Source organism: Cyprinus carpio, chromosome B3 (genome assembly GCF_018340385.1).
Source record: "Cyprinus carpio isolate SPL01 chromosome B3, ASM1834038v1, whole genome shotgun sequence".
Lineage (NCBI taxonomy): Eukaryota > Metazoa > Chordata > Actinopteri > Cypriniformes > Cyprinidae > Cyprinus > Cyprinus carpio.
In genome coordinates, this window is record NC_056599.1 from 24333525 (window position 1) to 24350436 (window position 16912).

Sequence of the window (16912 nt, forward strand, 5' to 3'; positions counted from 1 at the left end):
GAATGAGTCAATGGATTACTCATTAAGAAGGAGACTTGCTGCCACCTACTGGCGACTTTAGTGTCATATTTATTAAACCATGACAGGCTTAAACCAACCAAGGAGCAATCTCAAAATCACACTCTGCAAATATGGCACATTATCACTATCAAAAAAACAAAAACAAACCAAAAAAAAAAAAAAACCCCAAAGACGTTTTATTGCACACACCTAAAATAAGCTAGCATGATCTTTGAAAAAAGTTTTCCTAAATTTTTTTGTAAATTTTATTATAGTTTGTATGGTTAATATTAATGTAACTGTGAGCAAACTATGGTTTAACAAAAGGTAATTCGGCTCGCACAAGGTGACATTTTCTCCAATCCGGCCCTCAACCTTAAATGAGTTTGACACCCCTGGTTTAAAGGGATAGTTCACCCAAAAATGAAAATTTGATGTTTATCTGCTTACCCCTAGGGCATCCAAGATGTAGGTGACTTCTTCAGTAGAACACAAACCAAATTTTTTAGCTCAAACCGTTGCAGTCTATCAGTCTTATAATGTAAGTGGATGGGAATCATGGCTAAAACATACAATGAAACAAACAAACAAACAAAAAAAAACATACAGAAACAAAACCAAATTAAACCCTGCGGCTTGTGACAATACATTGATGTGTAAAGACACAAAATGATCGGTCTGTGCAAGAAACTGAACAGTATTTACGTAGTTTTTTTTTACCTCTGATTCACGCAATGTCCAAACTGTTTTTCCTTGCTTGCTATTCAGTATATTGCATCTAGTCTAGTTTTCCTCTTGTTAATTCTTGTTTTTATTTGTTCCCGTCTTTAGTCTAGTTCCAGTCTTTGTAGTTTAGTTCTTGTACCTTTTGATTTTGTCTTTTTTATTTTCTTTCTAGTTTTCAGCAAGGTTGTGGTCTTTATGTTTGTAATTTTAGTCATTTATTCCTAGCTTTTTCCTATTGTTATCCTTTTGTTTATAAGTTCCAGTTTACCATTTCTAGCATTTATTTTATTACTTTTGTTTTTCAATTTCAGTTTTATTTCTTGTTTTATCACCGCAGTCATAGTTTTGTCTCTCCTGTTGTCTTGTCTTTGTGTGTGTCTGTCGTATTGGTATCTGCCCTGCTTCCTGAGTTCTCCTTGGTCGCTGAATCTTCTGACCGGTCAGACATTTTGGTGCTTCAAGAGTTCCCATCCCCAGGGCCAAGCCTGTGGTTTCTTGCTTCTACCTAGTCCCCTTTTGCCACAGAGTCTGGAGCTACCCCCATCCCCGACCAACCTGTTCTCCTGTCGTGTGCCCTGCCCTCTTGTGTGGACTCTTCCTGCCTCATCCTTTAGTGTTCTCACTGTTAATACACTGTCCCTCCCATTCATTCTGCATCTGGGCCCTCCCTTGCCAAACCCTGACAAATGTTCAGTTCTGCTAGTTCGGTTATAAATTGATACCTATATATGCTTTGCTGTTCAGTCACACACCCAATCAAACTACAGTATTATTTATATATGTATATATATATATATATATATATAGATATAGATATATATATATATATATTGGTCTTTTCTCATACAAAGGTATCATAAAGATTTAGAACACCTGGAATGTAACAACTTTTATGACATATTTAGGCATCACTGACCTTCATTATGTGAGAAAGTGTAGCCAAGATGAACATTAAATGGAATAAAAGTCATTAAAATTCACAGGTTTGCTTCCCAAAGAACACATAAAAAAATATTATTTGAATTAACTATAAGTCGCTTTGGATAAAAGCATCTACCAAATGCATAAATGTAAATATGTAAGTAGTTCTTCTTTGAGAAATGAGTCTCGAGACCCCTGTGTTCTGTTCCACTCTATTGCACTTCATCTAGCATCCTGTGCAAGCAGCCTCTTGCACTGAACTCAAATAATACATGTTAAGCATGAGCCGCAAGCGCTGCTCCACAAACAAGTTCAGGTCGAGTACTTCAAGCTACATGGGAATATCTACTAAAGTACATGCCACGCCAAACGCAACACCGCCATTAAAAATGGTTTCAATGGCATTATTTGGAGCGATACTGCTGTAACAGTGATGTCCCTGACTGCATCAACTCATTATGAACATCTCATTCAATTTCAGTCTAGTAGAAATTTATTCTCTTTCATTTTGAAATTCCACAACATCTTTACTTATTCACGCCCAGGCCTGCTGAGGGAGGCAGAGCCTGCAGTGCTCTGTCCGTCACTCAATAAACACCTGCTAATCACATACAGCAGCTGGCCCTCTCATTAGCATACATACATTATTCATTCATGCAAAGAGAGCTGATTAGAATAGAGGATCAGAGAGGGGATTGGACAGCTAAGTGAAGAATGGTACACATTGAGTTATTTTGTTTCTGAGTGAAGCCAATGAGACAGGTGTATAATCGGACAACATTCTAGCACTTTAAGTAGTGTTCTTCACAGTGTTCCTGATTACAAACAAAATAAATGCTCCATTTAGATGCATAAATTCAGGCTTTGGGTGAATACAGACACACATGCTCAGAGGCACAAGCACACACTTGCACTCAAGGCAAACATTCTGGCAGAAGTCAGACTGACCAGGTTGGATGATCCAAAAATATCAGCAGAGCTTTTTTCCTTTTTTTGTAGAATCGGTTGAAATGTCAAACTGGTGATTGAAATGTCATATAGAGTGAGAATACCTAAGAGAGCAGGATCTCTCCCCTCTACAAACACACTGACATTAACAAAATTTACACAAACACACTTTAATGGCAAAAGGTTCCTACCCTCAAAGGCATCACGATGCCTACAGGATGTCTTTAATAGAGGGACACGACAGGACATGCAGAACTGAACTAGCCACATTTAGACAAATTAACCACCACAGACACATGCAAGTTCACACACACATACATAAATCACAGAGAGATGAGATCATCAATTTCCTTTCCACCTGGAAGAATTAAACCTGCAGGAGGTCTTTCTGCATCAAATATTCCTACATTCTGTGTCTCTCCTGGACAGAGAGACACATACTCGAAGACAAATTTGCTCATCTTTTGTATAGTTTGCATTACATGAAACCCATAGCAGGGTATAAAACCAACAAATGGTAACTGAAAATTAGAGATGACACAGACAAACAGAATGATAGAACAGTCAGAACTGTAGTTAGATAGTATGATACAGTATAGAATAGGGGTGGGCGATATGACCAAAATCTTACATCACAATAAGTAATTTTATTTCACTGTAATGATATATATCATGATATGGTTATTTTTTCCGTAAACAAGGTCTTTATGTTATCAATATTTTAGATACCAAAGAGATATAATAAGTATTGTCATCAGCGTCAATATCGCAAAAAAAAAAAAAAAAACTAATTCTAGCCTAAAAAAAAAAAAAAAGCTCACTGAAGACAAGTAAATACTCAGCTATTAAATAAGAATAAGAAACAAATTACAAGCAATAGAACAAAAAACTACAATAGAATAAATAAATAAGAAATGCTACATACTGTACATAAAGTAAACAAATGTATAAAAACACTGCATATTCTTTACTGTGTAAATTAAATATATATCTCTTCTTATTTAAGTTACAAAGGTGATTTAGTCAAGAGCAGTGAGAGATTTTCTCTCTTTTGTTGTTTAATTAATATGAATGACAGACAGCAGGACTATTAGACTGCTGTCACTTTAAGAGCTATTCTATATACTGTTACACATATACATTCTGAACTGTTTACTTTCACTTAAGACTTAAATTACTGTGTATACGAGGATACTTGCAAAGGCGGGCATTTTGACACATGCAAGTGAGTGTAATTAACCTATAAAATGACAAAAATAACTTGGTTCAATACTCCCGTGCTCTATGAGCACCGTGTTAATGTGTGTGCAGCTCTCTGACCACGCTCAGAAACAGTCTCTCAGACAGCATGTGCATACAGCAAAATTAGCTCTCTTTCACTGCTGACTGCATTTCAAAGGCTTACAATTGTTTGTTTTTAAACCATAATGCTTAAAAACATGTACAAACAATGCTTTTTTGTGACCACGGTTGACAAATTTCTACTAGTTAATTGTATCTACCGGTATATCGCCCACCACCAGTATAATGATAGATAAATAGACATAATGACTGATAGAATGATAGAAAGAAATAAAGAAACAGAACAACAGACAGATAGATATCTAGATAGCTACATAGATAGATGGAGAGATGATTCATTACTTTGCTTTTGTAATTGATATAGTCATTACTATATTTCAGGCCCCCCAGGTGAGTCTAGTATAACTTCAACAAAATAATTGAATTACAAATCAACCAAGCTATGCCAAGCAGCGAGGGAACATGCCAATGTGATAAAGGGATGGAAATAGAAAATAAAGCCAAAAATAAAAGAGAAAAAAAACAGCATATGCGAGGTATTGTGGGGAGAGACATAAATAAACAGAGGCAAATCCTGAACAGAGGCTCAGATGGAAGATGAGAGAGAGAGAGAGAGAGAGAGAGAGAGAGAGAGAGGGAGAGAGATCTCGGCTGTTTCAGCACACATCAATCAGAGTGTGTGTCTGTGAGAGTAATTAGCTACCTGCCGACGGGCAGCCTCTCTCTAATTGTTCACTGCTTTGCTGCAGCCTCTTTCTCCTGCTCTTTCTTCATCTCCCTCACTTTCATGTACCGTGAGTCTTCTAGAGTGTTAATGTCTGGGGTGTGTATGTGTGTGTATGTGTGCTGTTGTGTGCATCTTGTGAAATGAGACTGCAAAAATTATGACTCTTCTGTGGGTGGGGAGACAGAAGAGAGAAAAAGACAGAGATAGCAACTGAGACAGTGAAACAATCTAAGCTAGTGAGAATAGAAACACTGAGGCTGGGTTTATATGTGTGTGTGTGTGTGTGCGTGTGTGTGTGTGTGTGTGTGTGTGTGTGTGTGTGTATGTGTGTGTTGGGGGGGGGGTTGTCAGGCAAATGGGAAAATTAGTGATAGCCTCACTGAATTCACCCACAGCATAACAGAGGGATTAGCCAAGAGTCGTCTAGAAAATATCACACAAACATCCCACCACACAGAAAACACACACAGGAGAGGACTTGATATAACAGGGTTTCTAATCCAGTGTTTACAAACCAGGTGTGTGTGTACCCCAGGGGGTACTTAGAAACATTTCGATTTTACTTTGTTTAACATGTCTTCATCGCCAGGAAGTTGCAGGTTCTCATTAAAATGTGCACTAATGGCGGTATAGTCGCTCGTGGGTGATATTTCATACTTGTTGAGCTTAAATTCCACCATTCAAATTGTGCAAATGACTTTACGTTTGTTAAACATCCCATCTGGATTTCATTTTTAAATGAATTTGCCGTTAGGTCTTGCTCTGAGAATGTTTCTGTATGATTTCCCCCAGAAGTGTCACAACTGTGAAAGACAAACAAGCGCAGGTGTCTTATTAAAAAGAGTGAGGAAGTAGCTTAGTCAGTCGGCTTTTCTTGACTGTTATAAGTAAAAAATTATTAGTCGACTAGTTTAATTCTGTGGTTGATATTTGTACAAGTAAAAAACAATACATTTCGGGCTACATAACACTTTTTTTCTGTTAATGTTACAGAGCTGGAATATTGCTCTAACAGCATATTCCCAAAAAACTAATGCACAACATTCTTTTCCTGCTATTCTCTTGTAGAAATACTTGCTTTCCATTTATTTCAATCGATTTCTAATGCAGTAATTTCACCCTATCAATAACTCTCACTCATGTCCTTGATGTTAAAACAGTTATTTTAAATCTTTATGTTTCACAAGTTACTGTTTTACTGTGTTTTTGATCAAATAAATGCAGCCTTGATGAACATAATATTATTTATTCTGATACTGAGAAATGCCTCGGTTACGTATGGTAACCCTCATTCCCTGATGAAGGGAACAGAGACGTTGTATCGAGTGTACAACACTAGGGGTTGCTCTTTGGAGCCCAAACACCTCTGACATCGTCTCAACCCACTCAGAGGTAATACTGAGTTGTGGCATGAAGGACACATCCTACCCAATGGGGAGGTAACATGTGAAGATCCACCTATGGACTTACAGAGGGAAGGGAAGGTACTGGGGTGGGCTCTGCGTAAGGCGAGATCTACCAAGAACCAGAACTTATCGACAGAATGTTTGTCTAGGGGAATACTGAGCCTGAGGGGCAATACAGTGGAGAATACACATGGGGCCTCAAGAGGAGCCACTACATGTGGAGCACTAACCCAATACAAGAGTTCACTCGAGGGAACCTACCTCGTAATGATTTCTAATAGCAAGTTCCTCAAACTTTACAAGAAAAAGTGCTTTTGTGATGGAAGGGAAGCCAGAGTTCATGAAAGGAACCTGAGCTGGACTGAATAAGCGCATAATTACCCTGGGGGTAGCGCTGGTAGCAAACTCTACACCCTGTCAGTTTCCTGAGTCAAATAACTGACGTTCAGAACTCTAGAAGAAACTGGTTCCATTCATAGATTATAAAATCTAGCAAATGTATTAGGTTTAACCCAACCTGCAGCTCTACAGATATCTGCTAGAAAGGTCCCATTCATCAGGGCTGCTGATGCAGACATGTCCCTGGTAGAGTGAGCCCTCACTCCCAGTGGGCAAGGTAGGCCTCTGGGCTGATAGGCCATTAGAATTGCATCCACAATCCAGTGGGAGATCGTTTGTCTGGAGAGAGCATTCCCCTTCTGCTGTCCTCCAAAGCAGATAAAGAGCTGTTTAGAACATCTGAAACTCTGAATGCGATCTAGATATGTATGTAGGGCTTGCACTGGGCACAACAGAGACAGGTTGGGGTTCCCTTCTTGGAAGGGAATAGGTTGCAATGTTATTACCTGGTCCCTGAAAGAAGTGGTGGAAACCTTGGGTGCATATCTAGGCTCTCAGGACAACGTGAGACTTTGTCGGCCCAAACTCCAGGCATGATTAGTTCACGGAGAGGGCTTGGAGATCCCTCACCCTCTTGACAGAAGTGAGTGCAGTCAGGAGGGTCGGTCTTCATAGAGAGGGCACTGAACTCAACTGACTAAAGGGGCTCAAGCGGATCCCTCTGAAAGGCCTGCAAGACCACAGTGAGCTCCAAAGAGGGAATGAGACGTGGCTTCAGAGGGCTCAACCTCTGGGCGCCTCTGAGGAACCTAATAGCCAGATCAAACTTCCCCACTGATCTGCTTCCCACGGTGTCGTGGTTAGCCGCAATTGCGGCCATGTACACCTTAAGTGTAGAAGCAGACAGGTGCCTGTCCAGGCCTCCTTGGAGGAAGTAGAGCACAGATCCGATACCACATCTCCGAGGGTCCTTCCCCTGGGAAGAACACCAATTCATGAAAATGCACCACTTCAGGTCGTACAGCTGCTTTGTCGAGGGGGCTCTGACCTGAATAATGGTATTCACCACTGCTGGTGAAAGGTCTCTGAGTTCCTCCTGGTCGCATCCAGGGACCAAACATGAAGGTCCTTCCTTAGGGGAATTCGACTGGTAGGAACTGATGAGATGAACATGAGCTCTGAGAACCAGGTTCTATTGGGCCAATAACGGGCCACAAGCAGGAGCTGTTCTCCATCTTCCCTGAATTTTCACAGTGTCTGTGCAATGAGGCTCACTGGGGGAAATGCATAGTTGAGTAGGCCTCTGGGCCAACTGTGAGCCAGTCCATCCATGCCAAGGGAAGCCTGTGTCTGCCTGTCTTGAAAGCATCTGTTGTAACAACAATGCGTCTGGACACCTGTTCTAAGGGCACTCCTGCCCACAGAAAAGAGATGTCCTCCGAAGGACTAAAGGTATGGTGACACAACGGTGTGATGTTCACACAGTGTGATCCGTGATGCCATGCCCATCTTGGGACTCGGGTACGAAGCCAGTGCTGAAGTGGTCTCATATGCATCAATCCCAGCAGCATAACCACAGCTGAGGACGCCATATGCCCCAGGAGCCTCTGAAAGTTTTTGAGAGTTGCTGCTGTTCTCTGCTTGACAGCCCTCAAGCATTTCAGCACCGACTGAGCACAATCCTGAGAGAGCTGTGCAGTCACCGTGATCTACTCCAAATCTACACCGAGAAAAGATATACTCTGCACAGGGGAGAATTTGCTCTTTTTCCAGTTGACCATGTCCCTGTGTGCACAATCCGATTATTGCAAGTGAGCTAGGATCAGCCAGTCATCAAGGTAATCAGGAATGCGAATGCCCACTTCCCTGAGAGGGGCAAGGGCAGCCTCCGTGATCATTGTAAAGATGCGAGGAGACAGGGACAGCACGAGGGGAAGAACTTTGTAATGATATACCCATCCTTCAAAGGCAAATCGAAGGATGCAAATTGGCAAATTGCAACATGAAAGTTTGCATCCTTCAGGTCTATTGCCACAAACCAATCCTGATCTCTGACACGTTAATATGTGCTTGAGGGTTAACATTCTAAATGAAAGCTTGTGAAGGGCCTGGTTCAGTGTCCCCAAATCCTGGACTGGTCTGAGCCCTCCGCTCTTCTTGGGTACAAAGATATACAGGCTATAAAACCCCTTCTTCATTTTGGCCTGGGGGACAGGCTCGATTGCACCCTTCTCGGGAAGGGTTGCAACCTCCGCCCGAAGAACAGCCACATTCACGCCTCGTACTGAGTTAAACAGAATGTCCCTGATCTTGGGCGGGCGCCTGGCAAACTGAATCGCATAGCCGAGCCGAATGGTTCTGAGGATCCATCGGGAGAGATTGGAGAGGCTTAACCCAGCATCCAGATACCCTGCCAATGGTCTCAAAGGAACCATGTTCGACATAACCTCGGGCAGGGTACCTGTAGCTGAGCAGAGTGGAAGGCGCTGTGGTAGGAGGTGAAATGTCCTATATAACAAATACTAAATACAACACTCTTGCCAGTCATCTTTCGAGATGTGCCAACTGCAACCAGAAACACATGGACAGAAAGGCATGATGTAACACACAATTCCACCGTGCAGCTCTCAGAGAAATTGTACTCTTTTAGAGATTGCCGATGACTGCTGACTGTGCCTTAGATCCAATGATGAGGAATCGAGAGGTGAATTATCGCAACTTCTCAGTGAGAGATGCTGCATTCAGATCCGAAAAACAGAACGAGGAACTTAACTGCTTAATTAGAATATGACTAAAATGTGATATTTTCATGTTCAAGTAAACATGGTCAAGGAATATTCAACTTAATTATACTTATCCCTTCATGTATTCTAGATTTCCTCAGTAAAATCAAACATTTCTCTTACTGTTGCTGTATCTTAATACCTTCAATTTGCCTGTGGTACATGGAGTGTGCAAGTGTGCTCCCCTGTCAGCAGTAATCTGAAGTTGACTCTCTCCTGACCTTCTTTCCTTATTGACTTGAGCTCCGTATGCTGGAAACTGAATACAGCACAACATAGCAACGCTAAAATGCCCTAAGATGTGTCTGAGCAGTTCAAGGTAACTGTTTACATCATCTGCAAGGTCTAAAGCACAGATATAATTTTTCCCCACCCGTTTACATCCACCTAAGACATAAGACAATTTTCATATGCACCAGGTGGTCAAAACTGATCTGTGCTGTACTATAAGAAACGGATCAGCTCTGTGCCAAAAGGTCGCATGGATTTTCATCAGCACTGAACAGTTCAGTTTCATCCCTCTTTTGAAGTGTTTGGCTTCCTCATAACTAAGTAAAAAAGAAGACATACAAGTTTGGAACAACAGGAAGGGAAGTAAATGATGGCAGAATTGTAATTTTTATGTGAACTATTCTTTTAGATGTTCGTCATGACGACTACCTTACTGTATTAGTTATTAGCTGTACGAGAAGTTGAACATTCTGAAAGTCAGATGAAACAGCACTACTCAACTGAACCGCATAGTGTGATGCAACCCACTGGAGAGTGCAGAGAAAATCTGTTTACTTAAGTTTTTTTTTTCAACCATACAGTGCAGACTGATTCAGTGGTTCGTGGTAGTAACATCCACTTTACACTTCCCAGGGTCACATTTGACAATTTTTTTATTTACTGTTTGTTCTCAAACCATGACAAACATGCTTAAGAAAATGAGAATTGTTTGATAAATGAAACATGTCCATACTGTCTGAAGTTTTTTTAATGGCTTTCTTGTACAGTAACATTTCATTTGTGAATTGTAATAAATTCAGTGTTTCTCTGTGCTTTCCTCCATCAGTACCTTCCCTCGAGTGTTAGATGTACTTATTTATCTGAGTAAATACCAGCTAATTTAATCTACTTTGAAGCAATTTTGTAATTAGATTTTGTCTTGAGTTCACAAGGTAAATAGTAGGAAGAAGGGAAAACTAGGCGCCCTGAACCACAATGAAAAACAATATTTGACAGGTTTAGCATGTTTACCATGTTAACCATGTTAAAAGGACCCCTTTAAAGCTAGTCTTCCAGCTAAGGGTGGTTTTCAGCTGGTTTAACTGGTCAGCCATCTGGTCTCTCAACATGACCAACTAAAAAACCCACAACATTCCTCTAAAACCCTCAGAGTAGATGGGTATATAACATTAAACTGCTTTAACTGACAATATCAACAAGTGCGAATTGTCAAAAAAGGTGGTAATTTAACACAAATCACAAAACTGTAATTTACGTGTGTGTGCATGACAAAAAAAGTGTTTTATGCCAGAAGGACCAGCATGAGAGAAGCTAATGTCTGTCATTACACAAGGCCACATTCATGCCCATCATGTTATAATGAATGTAATCAGTTTTCACTCAGCAAATCATACCAGACCTGAGAAGAACCTGAGATGGGGCTGCTCACTTTTACAAACCCTGAACTATCCTAGAGTACTTGAACAGACATTTGGATGTCTAATTAAATTAGCATGCAAAAGTAGGAAAGAAAGATTAAAATGTTCTATGATGAGAATGAAAATTGTTATGGGACGCCTTGCTCATAGCCAATTAAGGTAGCATGTAATAAAAAAATGAACACCTTGTATCACATTATGGCTGTGTTTCAATTTGTTCAGCCTCTTATAACTTATGAGTGCTTGTTTCCTGTGATCTAGAGAGGAAAGTCTGACAGAGACAGAGACTATGTGTGTATATTACAAACTAAAACAAGTTTAACTCCAGCAGGTCTGTTCTAATGGCCCAAGGCTTTTCCTTTCTGTTCTGATGTCCTCCTCAAAGAATTATCCTGAAAAGTTTGGTAAATTGACACTTTTATAGCAGTTCTAGCAGTTTCACTTCTCTTTTTAGCAGTGAAAACTGGGAGATCTTGAAAACAGCATCAGAACATGTGGGATGCTTGCACTCGACATAAGTGAGATCTGAAGGACGGTAGCTGAAGTGTTTGGTCTGGACATACAACAGAATACATGAAAAGCCCATCAAGGGCATTCTGGAGCTAAACATGAAGAACACATCCTTCAGAGATCACATTGCAAACCTTTAGTCATATTCTACACAAGCCAATTTCCCAGAACAACTGAAATGAAATGTCCATTAATACAGGTCACAGAATGCAGACGTCTCTACTGAGATAAAAGATAAACCCACTCAGGGTCACTATAGCCCCTGATTCACTTGGAGTTAGAATGAATGGTGTGTCAAGAAAGGCTGAAAGAAAACAGAAGTGCCCTTACCCTGCCATGACGATGAAAAAGTCCAGCCTGTTCCAAGTATCGCCAAGATAACAGCGACGGCCAAAGATCCCCAGAGCCACCATCTTCACCACCATCTCCAGTGCAAAGAAAATATAGATAAATGCATCGAATGCCTAAAAGAGATCAACAAAGACACTTGTGTAACACAGTGTATGTTTTAATAGAGTGGCATTAATTCCATATTTTGCTTTGAGACTATCACTATAATGTGCTCTAAAAAGCAGCACAGATTGGTCCCATCAGATGTACTCAAGAATGTCCCTCCCTGTATACCACACATTTTCAATTTAATTTCAATTCAATTAAATTCTTAATAATAATGACAAACAAATAATTTTATAATAATATATCACATAACATATAATATTATATATATATATATATATATATATATATTTTTTTTTTTAAACAGACCCAGCATTAGATTAGGTCTTTCACTTGCTGGCTGATTTCAAAGCGAACCTGAGTTATTGAAAAGAAAATGGTAGCTTTGCATTGGGCCATCATCATGACTTTTAAATCATGTTTTTCCTTCAGCTGTTCATCAGACAACAAGCGGCAGACACATATTGTTTCCGTCAACTGTAATTCCTATGTAAATCAGTGGGGGCTGGTGCTTTTCAGGAAGAATGATGCTCAAAAACTGTTTGACAGATCGAACGATAGATAGAGCGACAGAACAACAGACAGATAACTTGATCCGTAGATACTGTAGACAGACAGACAGACAGACAGACAGACAGACAGACAGACAGAAAGATAGATAGATAGATAGATAGATAGATAGATAGATAGATAGATAGATAGATAGATAGATAGATAGATAGATAGATAGATAGATAGATAATTTTAGAACAACAGAGAGACAGATTTTAATTTATAAGAAATGATTAGCAGTCCGGTTGGAATCAGTTCTCCAGAACTGGCTCACGATCCATTAATTGCTCTTCTCAACTGAATGCTCTGCAAAATATAACCTCTGAGCATTCAAATTTGCTCTGGGAAGGACACAGTAACCGAAATACTTAGCAATGTGTTGCACGGCTTCGCTTTTCTTTAATACACAGTATCTGACTGCTAACGAGAGCTAATGAGATCCTAAGAGAAGTCAAAAGCTGAATGAGCCTGAAACGAAAGGGCTTTTAAAAACACTTAAGTGAACGACTGATTATGAAGTCCAGTCAGCACCCAGCCTGTTCACCCTTACTTCACCTGATACCGGACGACACACCCTGGATCTCATTTCCAACGGAACCAACGCTGAGATGACTGATGATCAGAGCAGACGATCTATTTGACAGAAAGCAGTTCTTTCATAAACAATGAAGTCGCGCGAGTACACAGACTTAAAGAGGGCTGTTAATTAGCTCCTTACAAACACTCCGACGCGTGATTGTCGCTGTCAAAGCCCTGCTGTGTTCTCATTACGGCGCCACAGATAGCTGGGATTTCGAGTGACTGATTACAAAGACCAGTCAAGCCGCGATCGCCCTCATCAATCGCTTTGTTTCTGCTCTTATGTTGGTCAATCAGTTTTTAAGTTCAACCCGGCAGGGATAATTATGACGATGCGAGAAGTGTAATATTCTTGCACACGTGTGCAGAAAATAGAACGTCTGTTACGTTGTGCCCCTTAGTCTTAGTCACTTTGCATGTCCTCCAGTTGCCAAGTAGAACTGATACAGGTTTTGTTTCACACTACAGAGTGTTTATGTGTGATACAGGGAGGAGGCCGTTGGGCAGCGATTCCAATTTGGATGGCTGCCCGCACGAGAAACGGAGAGTTTGAAACTGGCCGGTGTGGATGAGAAAAAAACAGCACTGGTTTAAGATCCCCTGTGGGACCAGAGGACGCAAACATCCTGGCACCAAGAGGACGCTTCCTCTAAAGCTACCTTCTTCCACACGCTATACCTGACATATGGCTCTCTATACGAATCGGTACACACACAGCAAGCAGGAGAGAGACAGACTTTCGTTCCTGCCCACACAGTTTTCATTTCAACCCCATCTTTTTGTTTTGCATTCAATCCAAAAAGCTAATGTGAGAAATATTCCATTGCAGACCTTCTTAATTTGCATTTCTTTTTTCAAAACTCTTTTTACACAATGAAAGTATAGCTCTGAACAGCGAGAGCTCACTGAGGGAATACTGTCAGCCATCTTGACTGGTAAAACATTGAGTCATGGCTCTCGCTCCATTTCAGCTGCACCTATGAGAAGGTAAAGCTGACGGCTGATGCCTCCGGCCTGCCACAACGCAAGCCACTTTCACAGGTAAGCATCAGATATGAGGTAAGCTCACAGTCAGCATTATTTCTTAATTGGGATATGCACTGTGGAAAGTGATTGGGAATTGCTATAAAATTCAATTCAATTTGGCGGAAAGCCTACTCATTAGGGGAAGATCTCGATAACTTATCATCTCTTGGACTAAAAGCCTATAAGATGACTTACAGCGCTTCACCTATGTTTCATCCTTGTAAAACTTAAAGGGATAGTTCATCTAAAACTGTACAATTTCATTTACTTTCTTCTGTAGACCCCCCCAAAAAATTGTTTATGTGTGTTTTACAATGTAAGTCAGAGGGGTCAAGTGTTGCTTGGACCCCACTGACTTTGACTGTATGTGCAAAAACACAAGATTTAAAATATATTCCACAGAAGAAAGAAAGTCATAAAGGTTTAGAAAGACATAAAAGTGTGTTAATGATGACAGAACTTTCATTTTCGGGTGAATTATGCCTTTAAGCAGTAGGTTTTCCATCAGATCAAATTGGTATGAGCCTTGATTATTGTGAACGCAGGACTTATGAATCTAGATGGTGTAGCAAAATGTCTCATGGTGTTGCACACACTGAGGACATTCACCACTGCAGACAGGAGTCAAACTCACCAACCTACAACCATCCCTGATGACACTGTTCAACAAGAGGAGCGTATAAATTCATCTCATATTGATGTGTTAGGGGGACGAGCGGCCTGCAAGAGCCCTGTTTTATTTATAAGATACAGAGAGAGTTTATATTGCATACATTGGTGAATATTATGAAAAAAGTAGGGCAAAAATACTGCTACTATTTTATTATCTGAATATGAAAGTCTAGACATTTATTCAGTTTCATGTTGCTTTAAACACATATGAATGACTTTCTTCCACGGGACACAAAATAAATTCTTCAGAGTATTAATACTAGTTGCTCTTTTTTTCAATGTTGTTGATGAGTTTTTTTAAGATGCTGAAAAATATTATGTGTGTCTTGTAAGTGTTCTGTGGGCAGATTTGAATGACAAACACACCGAAATTAAAGCCGTCACTTATTCTAAATGTCTCCTGTAAGCTACTGACTGCTATAACTAAATCAATGAGAATATAAAAACCAAATTTGATGAAAGATTAATTTAGTTCAATTCATTGAACAAATCTGACTTGAATAAATCATGAATTTGTTCACAAATCTGACGTTGCTCTCACTTAAACCTATAACAAGCCTTCAGCAGAAGACTAGGAATCTAGTGTGTTGTCATATCCACCCCCTTTTATCAAACTTTTATGGTGTTTTATGTCCTTTTTAAAGCATGAAAGGCTTAGTCTATGCTCATTGTAACTTCATTGAATGATCATCACCAACTGCATCATTCAAAATAGCTCCTTTTGTTCTCCGTAGAAGCAAGAAAGTCATACAGGTGGAACAAAAACCAAACAGGTGGAGTGAGTAAATGAGGACACAGTTTTTAGGTGAGCTAATCCCTTAATGGAGTTTGTTTATGTTTAAGCTGTGCCATGAAAACTGGAGCAGTGCCATAGGCGATGATTTTTCTAACACACAACGATCATGTACGTTTTTATGTGAGGTCTCTGAACAGACTCCCCTGAACCCAGCCGTCACATCCAGGCAAGCTAATGAACACAGCAGGACTCCTGGGACAGTGGATGCATGGAGAGTTTAGAGGACACATAAAAACGTCCCTAAAGCTCCCAAAAGATGACATAAGCAATTAAAGGCCATACTCTGTCAACACAAACCCCCCGAGTTCTGTCTGCTTCGTCAACCTCTCAGACTGAGAGAGAGCCTCATTAACCACAGAGAGTCGAAAGGGATGATGATAATAAATGGAGGCAAAGAAAATAGGAAGACTGTATCTTGATACAAGATGGGCTGGCAATCAGTGTATGATCCTTAAACTCTTTTTAACTGACATAAAAAATTGCATTTTGACAAGGCACATTAACAACATTTAGGGCTGGTCTGTTGCATCAGGTTGATTTTATATGTCTAGAAAAAGAGCGATACAGATTCTCTGTTTCAAAACCTACGGAGCTTCCCATGAAGGCAGCATTTTAAGGCATCTTAGAATTGATCCTGCTGTCAAAGCTATTCAAAAAGGTATGCTTTAAATATTTCAGTTTTGGCATAATTTTGAGCTACCACTCCATGTATGCTGTGCTGAGAGAAGAAAATGCTCTACTGTCAGAAAAGAGACCAAAAGTTGTATCTTTTTGTAAGGGTACAAAACCTTATCACTGGGGCAGTAGTTCACCCAAAAAAAGACAATTCTGACATAATTTACACACCCTTATGTTGTTCCAAACCCTTAAGACTTTTGGGGCCCTATTTTAAGGATCTAAGCGCATGGTCTAAAGCGCACGGCGCAGGTGCACTCGGGGAGTGTCCAAATCCACTTTTGCTAATTTAACGACGGGAAAACGATCAGCGCGTCCAGGCGCATGGTCTAAATGGGTTGTCTCTATTCTCTTAATGAGTAATGGGTGTTTTTTGGGCATAAAGTGCAATAAACTAATCAGAGTCTCTTCTACCATCCCCTTTAAAAGCCAGTTGTGCTCGCGCCATGGCTGGTTCGCCATTTACATGGCGGAATGTAATTTTAAATTTTTAAAAATGTTTGTGTGCTGCTGCGTGTCCCTGTGTGTGTAATAAGCAAAGTGTACGCATGTTGTGCACCCGCAGGTGCATATTACTTACACCCTCCTTAAATAACAAAGAAAAAATATTGCGCCAGACTTCAGACCAGGTTTGAGTTGGTCTATGGCACAGTCTGTTTTCAGTTCCTCAAAATAGCAACGTGCCAACAATGCGGTTGGTCCCTTCATTGTAACTTTAAGTAGCCAAAACTTATGACAAAGTCATAAAGGTGCCATACAGCAAGACCACATTAATTGAGCAGTTATTCAGAATCTTGTGAAGAGATACTGAAAAATAGATTTAATTTATTCTCATCTTTTGGGTA

General features: G+C 40.2%; 1 protein-coding gene across 1 annotated transcript in view; it reads right to left on the bottom strand.

The window, feature by feature from the left end:
- The window catches only part of LOC122136802 (voltage-dependent T-type calcium channel subunit alpha-1I-like), a 113188-nt gene that overhangs the window by 7850 nt on the left and 88426 nt on the right, over window positions 1-16912 (bottom strand). The window contains exon 4 of the mRNA XM_042721391.1: window positions 11642-11775. Coding sequence (XP_042577325.1) covers window positions 11642-11775 — 134 coding nt within the window. The remainder of the gene's footprint in view (window positions 1-11641; window positions 11776-16912) is intronic.